Below are 24,951 nucleotides of genomic sequence, written 5' to 3' on the forward strand. Positions count from 1 at the left end.
AGAGAGGTAAGAAGTGAGAAGGATACATAAGTACATCTTGATGTTTGCATTTGAGGGAGAGGAATAAACTGAAGATGACCCTTTTCTCAACTCAGCCAGCAGCCTCACTGAAGTGACAGTAATTGTCAACAGAAAAAGAAATACTGAAGTGAAGTGAAGAGTAAACATGAACTACAACTGTTCTTAAAAACACAACCCATCTCCTTTAGGTTTAAGGACATACACTGAGGATGACTGTCCACCGTGGCAAACTTTTTCCGGTTTATAAAACCAGCATTATTACCATAAGTGTCTTAGAGACTGCAAAGATTATCATATTATCCCCTATATTTTGCATTGTACTGATATCTTAAAAAAATTCAGAATATATACCTTAATTTATGTTGCCTTTTTGCAGGGAAGAAAATAACCTCTTCACGATTTAAAGTTCTGATTATGAAAAACAATGGGATTAACAGAGAACAGTAACTAAAAAGTGTGGGCAAAATTCTGGAAACAATTTGACTTCTTTATCATGTCTACTTTAAAAGAGTAATCTGCATTATTGTAATGTAAATTGCATGAAAAGTGTATTTTAATGAGTTCTCAGAGCTTTCACTAAGCTTCCTAGGCAATACAGAAAGTATTGTTTTGTGTTATTGTTTCTGTTGTAATATTTTCTGCCTGAAAGCAATTACTGAAACAAAGTGCTGTCCTGGTTTTGGCTGGGATAGAGTTAATTTTCTTAGTAGCAGGTACAGTGCTGGTTTTTGGATTTAGCATGAGAACAACATTGGTAACATACTGATGTTTTAGTTGTTGATAAGTAGTGCTGACCCTAAGCCAAGGGCTTTCCAGTTTCCATGCTCTGCCAGTGAGCAGGTGCACAAGAAGCCAGGAGGAAGCACAGCCGGGACAGCTGAACTGAACTAGCCAAAGGGATATTCCATACCATAGAACATCATGCCCAGTATAGAAACTGGGGACAGTTGGCCGGGGCTGGTGATCAGTGCTTGGGGACTGGAGGGGCATCGGTCAGTGGGTGGTGAGCAATTGTGTCACTTGACGTCCCATCCCCACCCTGCCCCACCTTGGGTTGTATTCTTCTCTCTCTCTCCTTTTAATTACAATTATTATCATTGTTGTTTTGGTTTTTTTTAACTGTATTTCAATTATTTAACTATTCTTATCTCAACCCACAAGTTTAGTCTTTTTCTGGTTCTCCTCCCCATCCCACCAAGGCAGGGGTGCAGGGGGAGTTAGAGAGGAGCTGTGTGGTACTTAGTTGCTGGCTGGGGTTAAACTGTGACAAGTACCATTAATATTTAATTAGATATAATATATTTATTATTTTGAATTTATTATTATTTTATTATTATGAATTTATTTATTAGATATAATATAATATATTTAATTTAATAAGAATTACAGACTGGAAGGAAGAGAGGTAATTTTAGTATTTTTGGTTGTTGTTGTAGAAACATTAAAATGAACTCCTAAAGATTAAATACAGTTCATTACTTTACAAAGGCTGGTCAAAAACATCTTAGAAATGGATACACATGCATATTTGCTCATTCTTCGTTTCTGACTAAAAAAAAAAGTTTTCAGGCTGTACCGCTGCAGCACTTTGTGATGATGAACAGAAACGTGGGTGGTGACACAGTGCTGGCATTTCTCTTCGTTCCCAATTACTGAGCTCAGGGACTTACACATCACATGGAACTTGTTTCCACATGTTACCAAGTGAACGTTTGCTGTAGTTGCCAGGAGGCTGTCAACTGGAGCACCGCCATGCCACACGGAGCAGACAGACTCACTGTGGCTACTTCCCCAGCTGTGGGCAGCCACGGCAGCAAAACACAGCACCTTTATGCACTCAGCTTGACTTGGCACTGGGCTAACAGTCACACAGTTCAGTGAGCCAGCACAGCCAGACCCTCAGCTGAGGAAGAGGCTGAAAGACTGCAACAAACACACAGTTATCCAGTCTAGTTTTCATGTAGATCACCCAACCTGTGAAACACTGAAAGCACCTGCTGATGCCTAAAGCATTCACCAGCTGTCACAAACGCAGCAGAAGTACTCAGAGGATGCATTTTCAGCAATGCCAACTTGCAACACTGTGCTGCCCACTCTGCAGTCCAAAACAGACTGTGACAGTGTCGTGCAGGTATGGGGATGTTTTATGGCTGTTAGAGCTCACTCTTAATTCCTGGTGGCATTTTAAAGATACTTTACCTATTTTCAACATATCTAACAAAGAAACATAACTGCATTTGTGTAAAATGGAAGGAGCCTCTTCATCTTCAGCTTCTTCTTATCTGCAATCATTCCATTTTGTGCAATTTTGTACCCTGAAAGTTTAGACAGTATGAAATTACAAGTTTGACATACATGTGTTCTTCTGTGTCATCGCATCTGTGAAGAGTTAGTAGCACGAGATTGCATATAGCTCCTCTCTAGCACTGCTGAGTACTATCCTCCTGTCTTTGCCACAGGTTACACTGACACTTCTTAATCGTATCATAGTCCTTGTAACAGCGCCAAATAAAATGTTACCTGTATCTCACAGGTAATATACCTAGTGCTTGCAAATCTTAAAACTGAGGTCCTGAGACACTAACACACTAAATTCTTAATTTCTTAAATTTGGAAGTTAATTAGCAAAAGTGGTAGATATTTCCAAAGCATTGTGTGCTTCTGTAGGTTCAGCCCTTGCTTAAGGTGTAGATGAGTGAGAAGGGACTGGCTGTAATACACTCAAAGCTTCGCTTCCGAAGCAGCTGCACCTCTGGTCTACAGAATCTTAGCGTGCCCCTTCACATTACACACCTCACCCTTAATGCCTAGGGTGAGATCCTACATGGGTTCACCTCACAGGGCAGGCCATTGCGACCTCCTGTTGTTAACTCCTCAGATGCGAGTCGGGCTCAGCACCCTGGGTTCTGCCTTTGGGCACCGCCACTGCTGGCAAGCTCAGTGCCCAGCCAGCTTCTGCTGCTGCTTACTTTCACCGGCAGGAACATAAGGCATGGGAGAAATGGGGTTGCATAGCAATGACGAATACAAACACCAGCCCACACAAGATGGCTCAGAAAACCCCAGCTTCCCAGAAAGGTCCCTCTGCTCCAGGCAGCCTGCAGGGGCCCTTCCCATACGTGAAGGACTGCGACCCACACCTCCGCAGGAGCTCAGTAACACAGATTGTGTCTCTTAGCTTCCTCTTCCCGCTCATCAGGCAACTGCTTATCCCCTGCCTTCCTGCTGACTCTAGCAGGTCTGATACTAAGCTGCACCACCACAGGTATATAGACAATCATGGTATCACTGCAAGGCAATTACTGCAAGCAAGTCACAGAGGATTAATACAGGTCCACAGTCAATATCCCTTATAAGTTTCACCTCCACAGTTAATTCACCAGATTATAGTGCTGCCAGCTCTATCAGCACAGAGTCTGCTTTCACAGATTTCACAACCAGTGTATATATCTAGAATCACTACATGATCTTGACCGGACTTCCAGATATCATAGATCAAGAAATGGGTTAGAATGAGCCAGTATAGACATCAGCTGTGTAAGCTACTGCATTCTTCTCAAATGTCCTGAAAAAGCTGCTGGGTTTTCAAGTCCAGGCCTGTGCCTCGGCCAGGATAACACAGTCCCACAAAGAAACACTGCCCATTTTACTAGCCCATGGTCACCTTCAGAGTTGGAGCCAGAAGACAAGCAGAAAACCCCATTTCACCAATATACCTGTGCACATCCCACCTCATGTACAGAGGCTGTCTTAACATAAAGGAGAAGGTGCAGACAACTCCATATATCAGCCCCTATGACTGATCTTTTTGAATGTCACCCTCTCCCCAGAAGCGCACTGGTTCCACTTCCAGCAGAATGCCCCAGGCCTTGTTTCTAAGCTAGCATTGGGGTGGCTGGTGCACAAACACCCTGTTGAAAACTGGCTGAAACCAGATTGCTGTGCAGGATTCCAAAGCCATGCAAACTCACCCCTAGCCTACCTTTGGGGCTCTGCAGGGGCGCCATGCATCTAACAGACTGCTGCTAATCACCAGCTGGATAAAGATTGCTTCCTGAAGGGAGCAGAGGCAAGCAGTTCACCAAGCACTAGTCTTTTTCTACCTGTAGAGCACTTTAGAGTATCCATACCCAGTATCCTCTGGAAGCGCTGAGCTTCTCTCTGTTCAATTTCTATGTTTGCTGGTAAGGAATTACCAGGCATCTTTCTAAGCTGTTGATCTGTGCTGTAACGCAAATCTGATCTCCAAAGTGCTAGCAAGTAACTGATGGGCAACAACCTATACCACTGCAGATTAACAGAGGAGCCTGATTACAACCAAGCTGCAGCTAAGTTCCTTTATGGCTGCAAAGCTTCTGTGTTCACCTTCACATACTGTTTTCCTTTAAAGCAAGAACTCTTTAACGTTCCTGTATAAAACCTTTCTGTTTACATTCAAACTGAATCACAATTTTTCAGTCATAATAGACTATTCAAATATTTTGCTCAATAAAGTAAGAATTTATGATTGATGAAGGTCACACCTTAAACCTAAAAGTTTATTATTATTTATCATTATTACTGACCATGTTATAACACAGAAGGAGTAAATATATTTTCAGTGTCACAACATGACTACATTTTGTATTGTTTTTGAGTAGCAGAACACTGTTAGAAATATTTTGTATAAACATTTTTACTAAGAGCAAAGCTGGTATGTGTTGCTTTCCTGATATTTCTAGGCAGAGGTGCTAGCTTTCCTGAACTGCTACAAGTAAAATAAAGCCTTGGGTCAGTGGCATTCTTTCTCACAAAATGCACAGTGGTAAAAGCATTTTGCAGCCTTCCTGAAGGAAGGCTGACAGGTGTGTTTGCTTCACGTATCTTCCTCTGGGAAAGATGTATCACACCGGTGGAAAAAGGACTTCTCGACAGTGCTTTTGCAAGTTGCCAGGCTTTCTTAACTATGAAACAGAACTGATCACCAGATCTCAGAGGAAGTCATTATGGGAACCTACAAAGGGAACTCAGAAACAATTAACCTTCAAAGTCAGCATGGTCACCTTGTAATGACTCAGTCACATGCCACTTTGGTCACATTGCTCATATTGTAATAGCACCTAAATGGAAATTAATGATTATCTAACTATTTCTAATCAAGTTTAAAAAACCCACACACAAACCCCAAAACCTAAGCTCAAACCCCTTGTTTGGAAGAAACTTAACCAGTAAGTTGAAGTTCACAAGGTTTACTGTATGTTGCTTAGATTTCAAAACAAGATTAGCTAGTAAAGTTAAAGAATTGCAAAAACAATGTACTCCATTTTTTAAAGCAGATTTAATTTGATACATTATCTGTATTCTTCTCTAATCCAAAAATTCCTCCTGTCAACTTGTAAAAGAAATGTCTTCCCTAAGGATTCTGTGGTCAAATGTCTTTTGTATGACTCCTTGCATTATTTTGAAACAGAAGTTGGCAGCCCAAGACTAGACCAAAATATTGCTACTCCTGTTTTATTTAAGGTTAAGGGGGTTTACATCATCCACTTCATTTCACAGCCTTTACCAATTGTTCAGTTACAAACCCACTCCTCAGAAGTACAAAGTGTACCAAATATGTTGAAAGAGCAGACCAGGGCTGTTAGCTTGTTACCTTACCTACCGGCTGAACAACACTGTACTGAGTTTTTTCTTTAGGTAGCTACCAGAAAAATCAAAAGACATTTAATGGCATCACTATGCCGTATCATTTTCATTTGTCCACCTTCTATCAGAGATGCTAACTGTCATGAAATCCTCTCTAGTGTGCCTAATTTTTCCAATTACATTGAACAAGAAGTATTGGCCTTCAGAATGACCATCCAGAAGAACACAGGCACCAAAATCCAGACTAAGATTTAAGCAGTTGAGTCCTACTAAGAAGATGATGCGAACGAATGTGAATCTTTCATGCACCCAAACACAGCTAATATTTAGGTTTTCAGCACTGAAGTTCTGTAAATGTCCAGAGTCTGGATAATGCACATTGTTAACCCACCACTTTGGCTCAGCAGACTACCTTAGTGTTTTGATCTTACCCAAGACATTCAAATTTAACATACAAAGAGCATTCAGACTTAGCACACAAGAGTGCCATGTATTTCGCTTAGGGACTGCAGAGCCCAGAAGCCAAGTGCTCTCCCTCTAAGATGAACTCAACGTGTGGCACAGCCACCCTGGCTCTAGCATCTTTCTTTTCAGCCCTGTCAAGCCTTCATTCTTACCCATCTACATGTCCTCTGTGGCCCTGCAATTCAGGATTTTCAAGTCAAAAGTGGCAAAACAAGCAAGCTCTGCAATGCTAATTTACTTGCTATTATATCCCAGTAAGCACTAAAGATTCAATCCTCCTCTCAAAATTCAGTACAAGGCCACTCAAGAACAACTTTTGTATGATTTACAGGGAAAAATCACAAAAACCTCAGAGCTCTTTACATCAAGAGACAACTAAAAATAAAAGACTTCATTTTGAAGTGCAGACTTCAAGCTTCTCTGGCAGCCAAGCTATTATAACAAGTTGAATTAACTCCCCGATAAGATAGAAGGGGAATTTAAAGAGTTCATCGTTATTTGTTCTTCTTTACCTTCAATGAGCAACTCATGACATCATCAGAATTTTTATACACGGATCTATCATTCTCTCCTTGCTCTGTTGTGTTGTTTTGGTTAATATTATTAAGGTGGCAACTCTCTCTGAGACATTGGGATGCACAGGATGAAATTTTAAAGAAAACATACAGGAACTAACTTCTTAAAAATGCAAGAAATATAGTATTTAATGCACAATCACTTGTAAGTTAATGTCATTTCTGTCTTTCTGAGCTAAGACTTTCAAAGCTTTCTACTCCTTTTTTTGAATTTTTAAAACAGATATTAATCACTCAGAACTATGCTACAAGAGCTAATGGTCTTCAGTTAAGATTTCCAGTTCAGGAATGTTTTTTTCTCATGTTTTTTGCAGGAAGAAGGATGAATACCTAACTCCTTCCACAGCTTCCCAGTGAAAAAAGTAAGCTATTGCAATCAAGCTATATTAAAAGGCGAAACCATGTGCATTACTTCTGAGCACTCTAAGGAACTACTATATAATTTAGGATAAGGGTATTTATTCTTTGTGGTTACACTGGGAAACCATAACCAAGCTTCCACAATGCACCACATACTGAGTATATTTTGTAGGTGTGCAGTCTAAATGAGTACATAGTAAAGTAGAAGGAAAAACTAGAAAAGACAGAGATTATGTATCCAAGGCCAGCAAAAGGGGAACCAAGTAGGTGTAAAATGTGCTCAAAGAAAGAAAATACTTATCACTGTGCAACAGAGGCATCTGTGTTTTCTAGTCTGTGAAGTCCAATAAAATCATGGCTTCAGCAGAGCTCACTAGAAATAGCTTACTATCGCTAACACATAACAGAAACTAGTTACTGCACCTGGATAGAAAACAGTAGTATAAAATTCTGACTTATTCTGTTATTTGTGTGATACAAGGAAAAAAGAAGAAAATGAAGAGACAGTGTCTTCCAGATCGTATGTAATATGCACAGGATTCCTTGAAGATGGGAGTGTCCACAGACTGGGAATTTCAAAGGTTATTTCCAAATCAAGGAGACACTTCCCACTAAGTAAGACCTAGAAACATGAAAATATGCCCAATTTCTCTAAATATACCAAAAGACTATAATAAAGTAAGGCTCTTCAAGGATATCTCATGATTGAGTGTGAGTGCTGAATCTTTTAAGGAACCACTTGATTTCAAAAGTTTTAGAAAGTAAATGTTTGGTAACACTTTTTTTTTGCTAGGCCAGCTTCTCAACATAAGGTAGGTTTGAGAGAAAACCCTGCAAACACCCATGTGGATAAACGTTTAGATATGCAGCTCCGTTTTGCATTCAGTATTATGAGGACCTTGCCACTGCAATAATTAACTAACTGCCCACATATTTCCACATACAAATCACCACCCTGAATACTTTGCTGACTGATGTAATATTTGCTGCAAGGCAATGAAGTGAAAACTTCTACAGTCAGTCGCTTACCTCTGAGAAACAGCTGATTAATGATGCAGTGCAGAAAAATATTTAGGAGACTGCACACAATACTACAAACTGCTTGCTCAACCAGGAAATAAAAGTCAATAGCGAACAGGCAACACACCGTGTTGCACTGAGACTGTGCATGTTAACATATGGCAGCACCAAAAGGGCAGCTGCAGTGCCCTGACACCTGTGGGCTGCAGGTTCTACCAAGAACAGAAACCAGAAATACTTTTCCTCACTGCTGCTTGCATTACTACACTTGCTTACTAATAGGAAATCAGTGTTTCTTCTGGGGTTTTGTTTTGTTATGAATTTCTCATACATAGCTAGAATATTGATTTTTAGTTCCTCTTTAAATACTAGAAAAATTGACTGAAATGCAATCCTGTCTGTATGTGATATACTGTATCATCTTGCAGTCATAAAGGGACACAAGCCCCAGGAAAAATCCTATGTTCTAATCAGAAGGAAAAATGGCCACTTCGGATGAATTCTGAGGTAGCAAAACAAGTTATTAAATAAGCTTTCAGTTTTATTTCTGTTTGTTTGAAACTGTTCTGTAAGAACAAAGAATGTCAGAGGAATAGGTCCCTAGGCAAAATGCGAGTATTAGAAGAAAGGGATTACATATTTAAGTGTCAAAGCATGCAATTAGAACAACAATCTTTTGCCTTTTCAATAGCTTTACGTAACACCATGATGATTTTGAGAACTACAAAAACTTTACGGCAACTAGTATGTTCAGTTTACAAAGGGATTCCTAATGTGCCATCTTTTCCTCTTTGACCCTTTAAATAAATAAACTTGCTACCTTCGTGATACCCCAAATAGCACTTTTTCAGGTTGAAACACTCACACAGCAGTTCAGAAAAACGACAAAAAAGTAAGGCTACAACGGAAACTGTATGGGGATTGTTAGCAGGCAAAACAATTAGCTAAACTGCAATACAAATAGTTTGCTGAGCTTCATACTATCAAGCTTATGAAATATTAACACACATTGTCAGAAGTAATATCTGCTTCCATTCAATGAACGTTAGTAGGTACACATAGACAGACACAGAAATCTTGCTGCCAAAAGAGCTCCCATCCCATATAGAAAGGGCAGGGGCAGAACAGTCCACATGCCTCCTGCCACTGCCCATGATTACTGAGTTTTCCTCTGAGCTTTCAAGACCACTCACTGGCCTGATTTCAGCTAGAGAGACTACAGAGCAGAAAGTACTGCAGAAGCAGTGATAGACCAACAGTAAGGTTATAGACAGAAAGAACGTGAGAGCTAGTATCAAGTGGTGAGAGGAAGAAGCATCACACTAATTTTGCTGTGTATTCACCACTCATGTAAAGAGTTCTGAATAAACCCCAGAAATGATAGATACTCTGCTAGAAATGTAAGGAACTTTTACTTCGTACAGGTTGATAATTTAGCTTTTGTAAAAAAATAATGGCTTAAGTTATCCAAAGTTGACAAACTAATGCAAGCGTATACTTCCGGAACCAAAAAAACCAACCCAGACTACCGGTATTACAGTAAATCATCACATGCTGGACTAAAAGTCCAAAAGTATGTTCTAACATAACAAAGCAGTATCATTCATGTATATACTGCAGAAAAGATGAAACTCCAAAGCTACTTCCCAGTTTTCTGGTACCAAATAATTTGCTTGCATGAAATACTTCTTCTAAAGCACATTTAACTGATAGAGAGCAAGTATAGCAATAACGTAGTGTCAGGCATCCAAACTATGTAAAGACATGTAAGTCCCACCAGCAGACACCGCCAAACTGTAACAGATGAGTAAAGCTTAACTTATAAACTTGCAATCTTTGAGCAACTGGAAGTCAGACTTGAAACAACACAGAAGTATACTCTGCCAATATATCTACGTCAATCCATTAGCAATAACCTTGGAAGAAAAATGGGAACTAAAATAAGGATATGAAAGTTCAGTTTACATTTCAACAAGACAGAACTGGGAAAACTGTTCTGTTAGGGGGGTTAAAAAAAAAAAAAAAAAAAAAGAAGTCCGTGATGCTGTTTTATAGCAACACAAAACACAGTAAAATTTGCTAAACTAATCTCCACTTAGAATCTCTATTTCCCTCTGCTTTAATCTTCAAATCAGTTTATGTAGCTCCAAGCTATTCTTCTGGATCCATAGCATCAATAATGATTAAAATAACAAGCAGAAACAAATCCTAAATACGCTGCATTATTTTTTTTAACTTTTATAGTACATTCAGAGTGAGAAATACGTGTGGAAATCAAGAAGCTAGAACTCTGACTTAAAACAAAGAATTCTCAGGCTGGTATCTATCTTCTTTTGGGTTAGTAAGAAACATCCACTAAATCACTGTGATTCTCAGAGAAGTATCTACTTTTTTAAAACAAACAAACAAAAAATATTGTTACTCCTCCCAGTCTCTAGAGTTACTTACAGTTCCAGGATAAGAATGACATCTGTTTTGTTCTCATAAACATCGTGCAGCGTGATCACATTAGGATGTCGAATCTCTTTTAGTATGCCAACTTCTCGCTCGATATCTTCCCGGCTCACTCCACGCCGGCTGGATTTTGTTCTCCGTTTCTTGATGAATTTTGCTGCAAACTGCTGACCAGTGCTTTTCTCACGGCATTTTTTCACTACAGCAAACTGCCCACTAACAAGACAAAACAAAACAAACAATCAAAAAAGAAAAAAGTTTAAAAAAGGAAAAGGAAAGAGTGAAGATGAGTGATTCAGGGAAGTTTAGCATCTGCTTACTACAGTGGGGGAAACCAGCTCTACTTCTGAATTACTAACTCAACTAAAGCACGTGACTATTTTTCATGCAATCTGGAAAACCTGAAAAAAAACCCTAGAGGCGGCAGAAAGGTTAAGACGCTGCTTTTACATCACACAAGCATACATAACATACACATTCCAACATATCTGTAAGTAAAAGATAACGCCTGTGTAGACCACTGGATTTCTGACAAATACGCACATCAGGGACTACTGCGCAAAAGTAATGGTTTCTGGATTTCTCCTTCCATATGCATGTTGAGGATAACTTCTTTGTTCAGCAAGGGAGACAGCCCTTAGTTTCCTTCAACCTATGTGGCATGTCAATACTCACTTTGTTCTATCCTCATTTGGTTTTTACTAAGTTTTTAAAACCATACTGGGTTTCAGGACACTGCTTTGGTTTTTAAAAGCACTGACTAAATGCAGTAATACAATAACTGTAATTCTTGATGTTATCTTGTTAAGTAGGAAGACTTTGAAGGTGAGCAAAGCACCAAGGCAATGAGGAACAAAAACCTGTGACTGTATTACAAACCAAAAGAAACTCCAGGAAGCTGGTGACTTCAGCACGTTATCATTCACGTATAAGCCTGTTGCTGCTAGCTGTATACATTGATTCAGATCAGAAATCTCCAGGAATCTAATGCTGAGTTAAAGCAAGAACAAGATTTCTGATACTGCCGAGTTTCCCTTTAAGTCTTCTTAATCTCTTCCTGAGGATTTTCTAGCAATTCTGCTCTTGGTCTATTTCACTCTACGAAGAATGCACAAAATTACAAAGTGATAACAATGAGAAAATTTTCTGAAGTTAGCCAGAAAATTAGTTAGCTGTTAATTAGCTGTTAACTGAAGAAGCAGTGTCCCCTAAAGTAGACTCAGAACTGCAATTAAATCAAAGGCAAGCCTAGCAGGCTTGACTACAGCAATGTAACATGTAGGCACATATAATTCTAATTAAGGAATGCATGCCAGATAGAATACAGAAGATGATAACTGACAAGCAACAGTGTTATGCAATAAATGAAGATAATAAAATGTTGTAAGGAAAAATCACAGTCATGATTTTTTACTTTAGAGGGCTGATCAGCCAAGAGTACTTTAGGCTGCTGGGTCACCACTACCATGCTGATCCCATACAGAACCCCAGGTGACAAACTGTTTTGAACTGGGACATGCAGTTGGGCAAGGCTTAAAGGACTGTCACCCACAGAATGCAGGGCAGAGATGGGATTTTCTCCTATGAACTGGAAAAGGACTCCAGAGTAGCCACCACCAGCTGGGAAGCCTTTGAATGAATCCATGGGCTATGAGAGAAGTAAACTCTGAGAAAAGCAGTTAACAGTCTTCTTAAGTTTTGAGGTTTGGTTGTATTTCAATGTTACGATCACCATTCAAGTTTCATTCTTCATTATTTCATGAAACCAGTTTATGATCTTGTGAAATGACTTCAGGATGCATGAAAAAAAATCCTTGCCTTAATTTCCTGGGCCCCCCTCCCCCAAATTCTGCACAAAGTTGTCAAGGGTCAGGTTCACCAGACAGGGCTCAACACAGTATTACAAACCGTAGCAGACAGAGCACTGCTTTCCACCACACCATATCCTCTTGCTCATTACATGTAGACTAGAACACCTGCTTCACTTGCCTAGGCTAGGTCAGCTAGTGCCATCTGAGATGCTCTCAGACACCCAAGACATTCATATGGGACTGGCAAATGAGACACAGGACCTCTAGAAGACCTGTATCATCCTAAACTGACAGTAGGGTCCTAGACAATGTACTCTAAGGGACATCAACCCTCTGCTTCGTTCAGTTCAACTCCACAACTCTCCCTGCAACAGTGGCTCCAGGTCTGATCTCCAAGGTCTGAGCAACTTTGCACTGTGGACAGCCAGTCAGAGTGGAGCATGCACTTAGGTACTCACACTGCTGCGGAGAAGTACAAACAGAGTCTTCTGGCCCTTGCTTATGGGTGAGTGTCCTGGTTTCAGCTGGGACAGAGTTAATTTTTTTCTCAGTAGCTGGTGCAGTGCTGTGCTTTGGATTTGGTGTGAGAACAATGCTGATAGCACAGGGATTGTTTTAGTTGTTGCCTTGCAATGTTTACACTAAGTAAAGGACTTTTTGTTTTCTTGGGCCCTGCCGGTGAGAGGGCGGGGCGGGGGGCGTTGTACACAGCCAGGACAGGTGACCCGAACTACTAGCCAAAAGGATATTCCATACCACGGCACATCATGCTTGGTATATAAGGATGAATTCCTTGTTTTGCTTTGTTTGCGTGCATGGCTTTTGCTTTACCTATTAAATTGTTCTTACCTCAACCCTTGAGTTTTATGTTCCTTTCCAATTCTCCTCCCCATCCCTCTGGGTCAGAGGGAGTGAGTAAGTGGCTGTGTGGGTTGCCAGCTGGGGTTCAACCACGACAGGGTGAAAAGAAGCAATTATCTCACTTTCTCACCCACAACATGCACACCTCATAGAGATGTTCAGCTATATTTAAAAAGCAATCAGCTTTTCAGAAAGTTCACAGTTCCAGAGAAACTGCAGTCAGGCAGTAGACAGATGTAGGCATCACCACAACTCTGAACAGCTACTCAAGCTTGCAGGTCAGAAAAAAGTAAAAAGTCATTTCTTGCCTTTTGGCCACCTGGCTAGCTTTCAGGCTAGAAGGCTAAACTGCCTGACAAAGGAAGAAAAATATTTCTGCTCATGATTTAGCCATAGGATTGAATGTTGTCTGGTAACCACTGTCTTATCAATGGTCGCCCCTAAGTCCGGCAAAAGCTACTGCTTCATTTAAAAAAAAACCAAACAACAAACCCACAACACACACCAGACAATGGCAACAACAACAAACCCCAAAATTACTGCTGACATCAGCTCTGGAGAAGCTGGGACTGAAAAGTAACTCTGAATCATACAATACATATTGATATCCAATCAGATTTAAATATAAAAGGTGACTGGGATTAAGAGTTATCTATGTTTTACTGACAAAGCATATATCCTTGACTTTTGGAAGATTCTGGCATTCAAGTTTCTGATCTTTAGACCATACTAGAATCTTTCCTTCAGCTCTTCTTCACTGAAGGGTATAATGCATTTTAGTCTTTCCTAAATAAAAAACCCTAAGTATTTTTAAACATGCACTGGCTGTGGATCTGTAAGCCCAAGAAGGATGACTTTTCCACACTATTGGACACATATTCCGCAAATATGGATATATTTGAATTACATGATTCCCCAAAGCCACTTCATGTTTCTGATGCCTTTAAGGGTAAGGCTGTTTAATCTTACTTTGGCAATGGGTCAGCCATGATGTTACAGCATGAGGCTGACCTACTGAAACAAAGTGGACCACATAAGACAAGCAGAACTCTTCTCTCCCCTTTTGAGCTATGTAGCTTTATTTTCCCAGTCTTTTAATTTTCTTCTGTCTCCAACTACAACCACCTGTTTAAAGAATGTCCCGATCTATCAAAATTCAATACAAAAGTGTTATCAGAAGACCAACACATTGTTTAAAACCACATGACTATAGATTGGTCCCATCCATTATTTATTAGGCTGTCAGGCTCCAGAAATCTTTGACATTGCTCAAGACTGCAATAAAGTTATCAGCTAACAGGTATCTAGAGTACGTGCCAGTTATACACCAAATAACCTTCTTATTGTTGCTGTTGTGGTATTCAGCACATAACCACACAATTAGTTGTTTGTTATTAAATGCTGTACACGCAGATCACACTTAAGCTGCAATCAAAGGGGCTATTTCATGCCTGGGATCCCTAAGCCACACCATTTTACAACTCTAAACTCTTGTTTTAAAGCAGAAGAGAGGTGTAAATCAAAGGGTATTTATTGGGCTTTAACACACAGAACTGCAGTGACAAGCTGTTGTAAGTCAGCTCTGTATGATCCAGCACATTTATCTCCAGTAATGTTCTCCCACAGATCCTATAGTTTCACATCCAGCATTCATTCATACAGCATCTTCAAAGTCTGAAAACCCCTTTATTTCTTTAAGTTCCCTTGCTTTTGTAGGTTTGATTTAAAGTGGGTGGAGTAAAAAAATGATTGCCATTTAAGAGACAATTAAATGGGAAAAAAAAAAAAACAGAAGTAAATTTTTTCCCATGTGGCAGACTCAGGTTAAACAGCGAAACAGGATGACAGCTCCATGTGAGAACAAATACTTCTGGTAATAACAGTAATTTGTTTTGTGAGCTTGTAATTCTTACTGAACCAGCAGTTAATTACTATCCTAAATCTCCTCTTTTTGGGACACTTGGCATGATATCTCCCCATCCAGTGATTTTTCAGACTTGCTTCAGAACAAGTACTTATCCCATTATCTAATCATTGCATCTCTCCATCTTTTTTACATCATAAGATGACACACACACACATATATATATATATATGCAGAAGTTATGCAGAAAGGTGATGGACTCACCAATAAAGCGCCTATACTCGACCCTCTTTTGGTCCTGGCTTAGTGCGATCACAGAACTACTCCTCATTAGCATGAATTATGGAAAGTTTTAACTACAGAGTTGGACATTTTAGAATCGAAGGGAACAAACAAAAAAGTATTTTCATGTTTTCCAGAAGGATGATCAGTGTTTAGTGGTGGCAGACACCCTATACTCCTCCCCACTTCTAGCTTTCTGCACCAGCAGTTCCCAGTTTGCTCCTTCTGTGGGGAGTGGAACTCTTGCCCCAGAAAGCCTCCAAAAGAGGTCCATGCTGGACACAGAGATGCTCAAGTAACCTCCAGGGACCAATTTTCTAGTATTTATTTCCACAATAGGGCAACCATGGGGGAATCCTCTATGCCATCTTCTAAGAGCTGCATTCAAAAAACAAAGTTTAATGGGGGCAGAGGATAAGACTAAGAAAAAGAACATTATGTTCATATCAGAGTAATAAGATGTCTTGGTATGTTTCTGACAAGCACTTTTTCCCCCCCTGTTTTAAAAATTTGGTATTCACTACTCAACTCTGAAAACGGGATTTATTAAGATCCAATTGCTTTTACTATTTGTTTGACTGCTTTACTTTTTAAAATTATACTAATAAAAAAGAAAGAGACATAATACTATTAGATTAGCCAATGAAAGAAACTGCAACTTAACCATAAAGCCATTTTTCCCCCCAGTAAAATAGTTATAAGCAAACTGGTGACACCTCTGTCATTCCTTCAAGATCTACAGCAGGGAAGGCCAGCTGAGCAGGTGATTTCCACCTCCAGTAGCATCTCAGCCTCAGTCAGCTCCACCAGTCACCACTGCCACCCCATGACTGTCATCAAGGGCATCTGAACTGCTTCTACTAATAAGGTTAACTCTCACAAAGCTCTCTGGTGATGTAGCAGAACCTCACTAAGTCTTCTCCAAAGGAAAGGAACACTTCTCCACAAACTGTGAAGGGTTACAGCTACATTAAGTCCCTCTCCACCTCCTAAATCAAGTGAAATAACATTTTCAGTTCAGCTGCAATGCCAAATTGGAGGCAACTTCTTTCCCATCCTTCCTTTCTCCCTCTTTATGGTCTTGAAAAAGACAGTAAACTTTATGAGGCACTTGAGAGCCAATCTTGCATGTATAATGCCTGCAGTACTGCAGCTGAGAGTCAGTTGCACAAAGCATTACACTTGCCCCATTGAGGAGAAAAGCTATTATCAGCATTAGCAGGGTGGGCTAAGCCATGGTTAAGAGGCTAATAGAGCACTCCAAACAGATGCGACTGGAAAATGGTAGTCTTTCATGTGTACCATGCTCAAAAGCCAAACTGTTTCATGGAGTAGCAACTTCAGCACTAGCCACCAGCATTATGCCTGCAAGGAAAACTCTTCATTGATCTTGACAGATAAAAAAAAAAAAAAAAAGGGATACTCTAAAACAAGGTTATCTTGTCAGGTAGAGTTTTTCTACATGTGCATGCACAACTTTTCTTATCCCTGAGAGGGCATGTTGGGGAACATAAGGGTCCTTTCCTCAAATCACATTTTTAATTTTGCAGCGAACCAGAGTACAGGCAGATAGGGAATGAATGTAGGACTGACTGATAAGCTTGTACCATATTTGTTTAGCCTCTCAAAGCTGGAAATACTTGTACAGTGCTCAAAATTTTTGTACTACTTCCCTTGCCCTGCAATGTTTAATTCTCTAGCATGGGCACTGAGAAAATGCCAGAAGTATTGTTTAGCTGCCAGCCCTTAAAGTACTGGCTAGCTCTGAAAAGAAATAATGGCAAACAACACAAAGATGAGAACATGGCAGGACAGCTGTATCTGAAGGATACAGGATCCTGGAGAGATGATTAGGCTATTTATTGTCCTTTTTTTTTTTTTTTTTTTCCTCTAACAGCTCTGGCAAAACAGCTTTCAATGTAAGTAACAAGTTTAGACTTCAAGTCTGACACAGACACACACCTCCCGGTTGGCAGTGGAGCTGTCTGCTTTGTGTCCATGGCAGAGAAATGCATTTTCCATTTTCACAGCCCACGGTGAGCCCAAGTGGCAGCACTTAAAGTACTCAACCACTCTAACATGTACAGCACCCAATTACTCCATAGAAGAAAGACCCACCAGCACCTGAAACCCGCTTATCACCATAAACACATTTCAGCTGCACATAAACACTTGTTACAGGAAAGGGTGCACTGGTCATACCACAGTAGAAGTAGTAACTTTGGGAGACACACAAAAAACAATATTAAAGAAAAGAGGTGGAAGAGAAGTTAAATGTGATACAGCTTTTAAGCTAAAGAGAAAATACTCCTCAAATGCTATATGAGTGACTAAGCAGGAGAATAAATTAGCTTAAACCTGATGCACCACAGACATTGTTAAGACTGGTCTGTTCCAACTACTACTAACATAGAAAAGCACATACAAGGACTTAATTAAACTTGACTATGAAACTATGAATAGTAGAGTGCTGCAAGTACAAAGGCAGAAGTGTAACACACCTTATGCAGTTGTGCAGCACATTTCCAACATGTATGGAGTTTGAATCAAGTTACAGTTTTCAGCCATCAGTAAAATGCATGCAGACACATTTTGGAAAAACAAGGAAGGGGAAACAGAGGAACAAATCATGAAAGATTTATAAAGCAAAGACACAAATGTATTAAAAACTGCTATTTCCTAACTTCTGAGTTCCTTGTTATGCACAGATATGTTTATACACTTATTAACTCCATAGTTTCCCCTTATACTCTAAGTCAGAAATTAGGAAAGGATTTTCTTTTGGTGTCAAATTACCACCAATTAAACCAGGGTTTCAGAAGTACCCTGATCCCAATATAGTGGCTCAATGTATGTGACGATAAAATAGTTTATCCTTCAGTATGACTACATCAAATATTTAATTTAGTTTTACCAAAACATCCGAAGTAAAAAAGGAACTCTTCCCTTATATAGTATTTTAAGAAAAAAAAAACTTCCAAAATAATCTGTATTAATATTCTAAGAAATACTTGCAGTTAGAAAAAACATTACATTACCAGATACCGCTTTTCATCTGCATAAATCAACTGAAACATCTGCTGTCCTACCTATTCAAATACAGTTCTAACAGTGTAACTGTAAATTTGCTAATGAAATTAATAGAAAGATAAATGCTCTGATTGTATATATAACAGATGGTATCACAGGATGAAGCAATGAAAACGTGAGATTTCACTCTGTGAAGCAGGTGGGATAAGTTAACTTTTGAAGCTCCTCCACAGACTAAACTACCTACCATAAGTTTGTATAACTGAAGTCAGGTTGCAGGATGGACCAGAAAGTGAAGAATCAGAGAAGTAGGGAATCTGTCCAATCTTTTCTTTTCTCCAGCATTTTATGAGGTCATGCCTCATATTTTTGTGGTTTGGTTATTTTAAAAGCAACTCATCATGCATTTCAGCTATGTATTTATCTCAAGCAGAAGTCCTCTTGTGCTGTCAGCCTCAGCACGATACACTGATGAAACTGGAGGTCTCCGTTGCTCTGCTGCTTTCTGCAGTTTCATTAGGCTGCTAAAAGACTTCTCTAGATGTTTACTAAGCTTACAAGAAAAGTGATTTTTCAGTCTCTTCTGGTTTTCTAAGAAAACAATGAGGAGCCACTAGTCCTAAGGGAGGACATAATAGCATGGCAAAGGCCTTTATCTATGACAGAGCACAAGAAAGAGACTACAGTGTTACTGTTTATTATTTCTTATGTGCTTTATATTGCTCCAAGTCATGAACGAAAAATTTCAGAGGAATAATTACATGGGGAAAAGTGGGGGACGACGGAAATACAGAAGACTACTACTTTGTCTGTGTACACGTGTGTGTACCCAGTACTGAATGGAAGGCTATATTACAAAGTGTCTTCATGATACCAGTTTATTACAGTATTACATCACTTTCTGGGCCACACGTTTAAAAAGGCAAGTGATCAAGGCTGTGAGTAGCATTGCCAAGGCTTACAACATAGACCGTTATCCGTGTTCAAATTCGGTCAAGATTGCATCTCATTGAACACAGCTCCCCAGAACAGTAATTACTGTCAAACATGAACAGATTAATCAGATGGCTCTGGCTCGCTCAGAGAAAGGGGATGATGAAAGAGAGCTAGATTTGGAACATTTTTAGTGTATTGTGCCCACATGCTGCAAGTTAGACCAAGCACACCAGCATACCTTCCTATAGCCCCTCCCCAACAGTCACCTAAAGGAAAGGAGCTGACCCGCTTGGGATTTTTTCATTCTGCTCTAAGAACTGACAATATTTTTCTAACATAGTTAATGCTTAACAAACTGTTGGAACATGCATGCATGCACACACCTGTACATACATTTGCTGAGCTGAAAAGCACTTATTAACCAGTACAGTCCATCACACAGAGATGATGAAAAGTGGATGTTACATATCAGCACTTTGACAGTAAACTTCAACTGCAGATGACTAAAGAATTGTTTACATTTAGCAACAAGAAGTTTAGAAAAAAATGTAATTTAGCAATGATTAGGCTTAATTTTGTGAAGCGGAACAAAGGCTGAGTTGAATAAAAAGAGCCCAGCTCTTTCCCTCTTGTTTACATGCAATACATGCAAATGCTTTCACTCACTTTCTGTGTAAGTATAAATATGTCAGTACCTCTCTATACATCAGGACAACAGCATTGTAAAAGCAGGATACAAAAATAAAACACGACTTGATATTTTGTTTCTTGTTTATTTTATACACATTATACTATGGGGTGAATGCATAGATATTTGATATAGTCTAGCTTTGTAAACAGTAACTGAGTTACTGTCCTTGAAAAGTGTTTTAATTAGAAACATAGCACCTTGAAAGAGAGATAAAAAGGAATCAAAAAACCTGCAATATTTGCATCCTGCTGATGTACTTTGCCTGAAGAGTAATGCATAGCCCTTGCCAAGTATGGCTGCTATGTAGCCAATTCAGAATGCAGTCCTCTTATCTAAGAGTGCCTTCAACATTTTTTCCCTTTAAGGAAGGCTTTGTTTCAAGTCAGGTCTCTAAACCGAGCAGGATTTCAGCATGCAAAGTATGTTCTGACTGGGTAACACCAGATATCCCCACAAAGTTGCAAATATCTACTCTGCACGATTCCCAAGCATTGGCCTACGACCTTGGACTGGGGAGAAGAGTGGAAGGACTTACGAAAAGCAAAGTTAGAGATGCTTAATTGTGTGATTCAATGTGAAAACAGTTACGAAAACACTTGAAAAAAATAGCAGCGTAGGTTCTGTTTGAACCAGAGGCCATTTATGTTTTCCTTATGTAGTCCATCTCCTTGATATTTAATTAGATGTGACTGAACTGTGGCTTACTTCACTAGTTGAAAGGGATGTTTAGATAAGTACTTGAGTCACAGTGCATCACACATTACAGTATAGGAACAATGTTTAGGAACATTTTCATTACCCAGAATCAAGTCAAAGATATGAAATTATAACCAAGGATTAAAACAGAAACATGTATAGCAAATTTAATATAAAGAAATCACACAAAGAACATCACCTCTGAAGACTTTACCTGCATTGAACACAAATATGTCTCCATTTAAGGAAACCATTGGTCTTAGTTAAAAATAATAAGGAAGAAGAATAAGGGAGTTATAGCAAAGAATGGAAAGCTCGGTACAAACCAGTTAAGTCTTTTGTATATACAATACTTCAATAAATATTTATTATCTAAACTCAACTGCCACACAAAGGCTGTAATTGTGAGACAGTCAAGGCTTACCAAGGCATTTCATCACTGTTAAAAACATTAAATAACAAAGTTTACCTAGGACTTTAAATAAGAGTCAACACCCATAAACTCAAACCAGCAAATAGCAACTCAATAGTGTAACAGAGAGCTCTGAAAGTCCTTCAAAAGCTCAGAAGAAAATGCTTTGCAATAATGGTGCATCTTAAAGCCTCTGCACAGTTCTTAAGCTTAACCTCTAAATCTGCCCAAGTCATGTTTTCTATATGCTACATTACTTAGTCTTAGATTCAGCTTAACATTTTTACTGATTTTTCATCTTTTTTTAGGGGGAAAAGTTTCCCCATGACTCAATTTCCCTCAATTTAGATAACTGTAAAATCAATTTAAGTTCCATTTTCCTAGGCTGTCTTCAAATTTTTTATGGCATTAAAAATAACCCTTATAATTTTATTTTTCATAGCCAATAAGAGAGGAATTTATACAATTCAGATGCAAAGTAAGTGAAAAAAAACGCAGACATGAAGTCATTACTTTATAATCAAGACATGACACAGAACAACCTCATACAAAATGTTACATAAATATGTAAGACTTTATACTACCGATGGATATTTCAGAAGATTTAAGCATTCACACAGAAATCTTCCAACTATTTCTCTAGGTAGTATTTCTCTTTTCAGCACTGGTATGATAGAATCACTTTAGGAAGCACTTGGAAGATTGCTGGAAGTAGTTTCCATCTGTTAAATGTAATACTCCATCTTCTTTCCAGTGAAGACCTTTGAATAAAATCTTTTATTGCTTTAAACATACAGCTGCAACTGTCTGATGAATTTACTCCACCTCCTGATTAGAAATACTAGCAGGGCAAACAAAGCTGACAAGTCCAAGATTTAAGAGAGGTTGGAATATGGCACCTCCTACTACTCACCCTCCTTTTCTTTCTTCCACCCCAATCATGAACTGATTTCCTGGTTACAATATATCCCATAAATGAGGTTTGCTGTCACAGTGTGGCCCACTATGGCAATGTGATGACACACTGTGCAACATGCAGCCCTCATTTTGCTGTATTACTGTCCTGCTTTTGGCTAGGATGGAGTTCATTTTCTTCTTAATAGCTAGTACTGCACTGTGTTTTGGCTCTGCTGTCAGAGCAATGTTGATAATATAGGGATGTTTTTAGTTGTCGCTGTGTAATGTCTACACTAAGTCAAGGACTTTTCAGTTTCTCTGGGGCCAGCCAGAGGGCTGGAGGGGCATAAGAAACTGGGAGGGGACACAGCCAGGACAACTGACCCAAACCAGCCAAAGAGTATTCCATACCATGGGATGTCATGCTTGGTATATAAACTTGGGGGGCTGGCTGGGGCCTGCGGATTTTGCTTAGGAACTGGCCGGGCATCTGTCAGCAGACAGTGAGCAGCTGTACGGTGCATCATGTGTTTTCCTTTCTCCCTTTCCCTTTGGATTTTATCCTTTTCCCCACCTTTTCCATTATAACTATCACCATTATTATTGTTGTTGTTGTTGTTATTGTTCTTTCCTTCTTATTCTTTTTAAATTATTAAATTGTTCTTATCTCAGCGCTCGAGTTCTACATTCCTTTCCAATTCTCCTCCCCATCCCTCTGGCTGAAGGGGAGTGAGTGAGCGGCTGTGTGGGGCTTGGTTCGCAGCTGGAGTTAAGCCGTGACAATTACTAGTAGCCTTTCTTGGACAAAGTTTCGCAGTACAAATGAAACACTGCTTGTTTGCCTTTCACCTTTTTTGAAATACTAATTTTTTAATAAGCTGCATGGTTTCATAGGCTGTTTGTCTCTGGTGTTTACCATCTTCAGCCCTCTTCATGCCATTCACTGTGCTCTTTTAATATAACTGAAAGGTTTCCTTCTCATTATTTTCATAACTCTCAGCCCACTGTATGTATTTTGCTCACTAAGCCCTCTTAATTCCAGATTTTTATGATCTCCACCTTTGACTCCAACCTCTGCACTCTCAAGTCTACCCCTTCTGTACCTTGTTAGATCTAGGCATTTAAGCCACAGTGTCCAAAACTTGGAAAAAGTCTTCCTCACTTCTTCCACTGTGCTCTGTTCCTTACTGCTTTTCCCTGGGCTTACACATTCACCTCTTCCAGAGGCACAGTCAAATAAATCAACCAGCACTCCCCACAGCCCCTCCTAGCAGAGACACCCCTCTTGAAATCACCCTTTTGCTGCACTCACTGTGTCCTGAGCACAATGCTTCGTTTCCTTCCAACTTGCCCAGCTTACCTTTGCAATAATATGGCAAAGCACACCAAAGAAACACACCTGGAAAAAAACTCAACAAACCGACCCCAACAGTTACACTTCCTTTCTCTTCCCTTTCATTCACACCTTCCCAGCACCTTACAGCTTATTTGTTACATAGAAAGTCAGTTAGAACCTATTAAGGTCTCAGCGACAGATATACGAGACAGATGGACTCACAGCATGTTCTAGCTAGAACACAGTCTTAAACAAATTCTTTACTATAATCTAAACAAAGGAATAAAAAGTAAACCGTAACTTAAAGCTTCTACATACCTCATACTAAAAAAAAATACAAATCTACTGACTTTCAAAGTTATTTACTCTCTTTGATTTAGATAGCTGAATAACATTTGTAACAAGCGTTTTAAGGGACAAGTGAAAAATAAAAACATATATGCACAAAGTCTAAATTTAACTTGACTACCAGGTTGCAGACAGCACATCATGTGGTTACCCATCAATCTGCAGCACTGGCAAAAGGATTAATCTCCAAATCCTGCTGCATAACCAGCATCAGTATAGAAAAGTACCTGGCCCGGGTTCTTGCCTCCCCCCATCTCACATGCACAAAAACCCTAAAACTAAACCCACCCAAACCTATTCCTTAAGTAATGGTATTTCAGTAGGAAATTCTTGGACATTTACCTATTCTTTCACTTCTCGGCCCAGGCCAGACCCGTTTTAAGTACTGTTCCAGTTAAGGTAAAAACTACCTGCGGTTTCTGTATTCACCAAGATGTTTCATTTCCTAGAATTCTGTTATGTATGAAGTTTTACAGATCTCTTTTAATTCCAATCCACTGTTCTTCCAAAGATGTAAACATAATTTCTACTGGTTTGCTTTAGGTTTCTTACTCCTTTCTGTCCCAGCTCCCAGTTTTTCTAAGTAGTGGTATTGACAGTCTCACCATAACTGAACTGAATAGAACAATTGTCTAAAAACATAGCAAATTAATTTTTCTTTGGCTTATTGCATATAGCTCCTATTTACAGCACCTAAATATTTTTTAAAAGTTACTCCAAAGACAGAAAGGTCTGGAGCATTCATACGCTCACCAATCTGAGTGCACAGCACAGTTCAATAGCTGGAGAAAGGGGAGGGAGAAAATAATGAGTTTTGTGAAGGGTTTTTTTGTTTGTTTGTTTTTGTTTAAAACCATTTCTACCCAAATCCCAGTAACTCTTCAACACAAACTCTCCAACCCCTTCCTTCCAAGGAAAACAGAGCTTGTGACCTAGAAACTCAATCTATGCATTTTCATGTTGACACATAAAAATGCTGCAATATACTGAATTTAAGATTGCTGCTCTCTGTTACTTTCATATTGGTTTTGTTTAACATGGAAATATTTCATTTTAGGACTTTGTGCTTCAACAATCACAGTGTACTTGTGAAAGTAACGGATGAAAACCACCAGTGCCAAAACCAGCCACTTTCTTCCCTTCATTAAAAACACAGTGTTCTCTTCTTTTGGTAGGGATTTGAAAGTGCTGTTGTGCAGCGCTAAGAGAGATGGCAAATTTGGAGCATGACTGCTGAATAATTACACAGGCTCAGGTTAAGCATGCA

General features: G+C 39.3%; 1 protein-coding gene across 3 annotated transcripts in view; it reads right to left on the reverse strand.

The window, feature by feature from the left end:
* The window catches only part of DAPK1 (death associated protein kinase 1), a 90,746-nt gene that overhangs the window by 40,002 nt on the left and 25,793 nt on the right, over positions 1 to 24,951 (reverse strand). For 2 of the 3 annotated variants that reach the window (XM_040580028.1, XM_040580027.1), the window contains one exon: positions 10,515 to 10,736. In XM_040580028.1, the coding sequence (XP_040435962.1) occupies positions 10,515 to 10,736 (222 nt within the window). Of the gene's footprint in view, positions 1 to 10,514; positions 10,737 to 10,840; positions 10,862 to 24,951 lie in introns of those variants that run through there. The other variant, XM_040580029.1, reaches the window with a different exon arrangement.

Source organism: Falco naumanni, chromosome Z, assembly GCF_017639655.2.
Source record: "Falco naumanni isolate bFalNau1 chromosome Z, bFalNau1.pat, whole genome shotgun sequence".
Lineage (NCBI taxonomy): Eukaryota > Metazoa > Chordata > Aves > Falconiformes > Falconidae > Falco > Falco naumanni.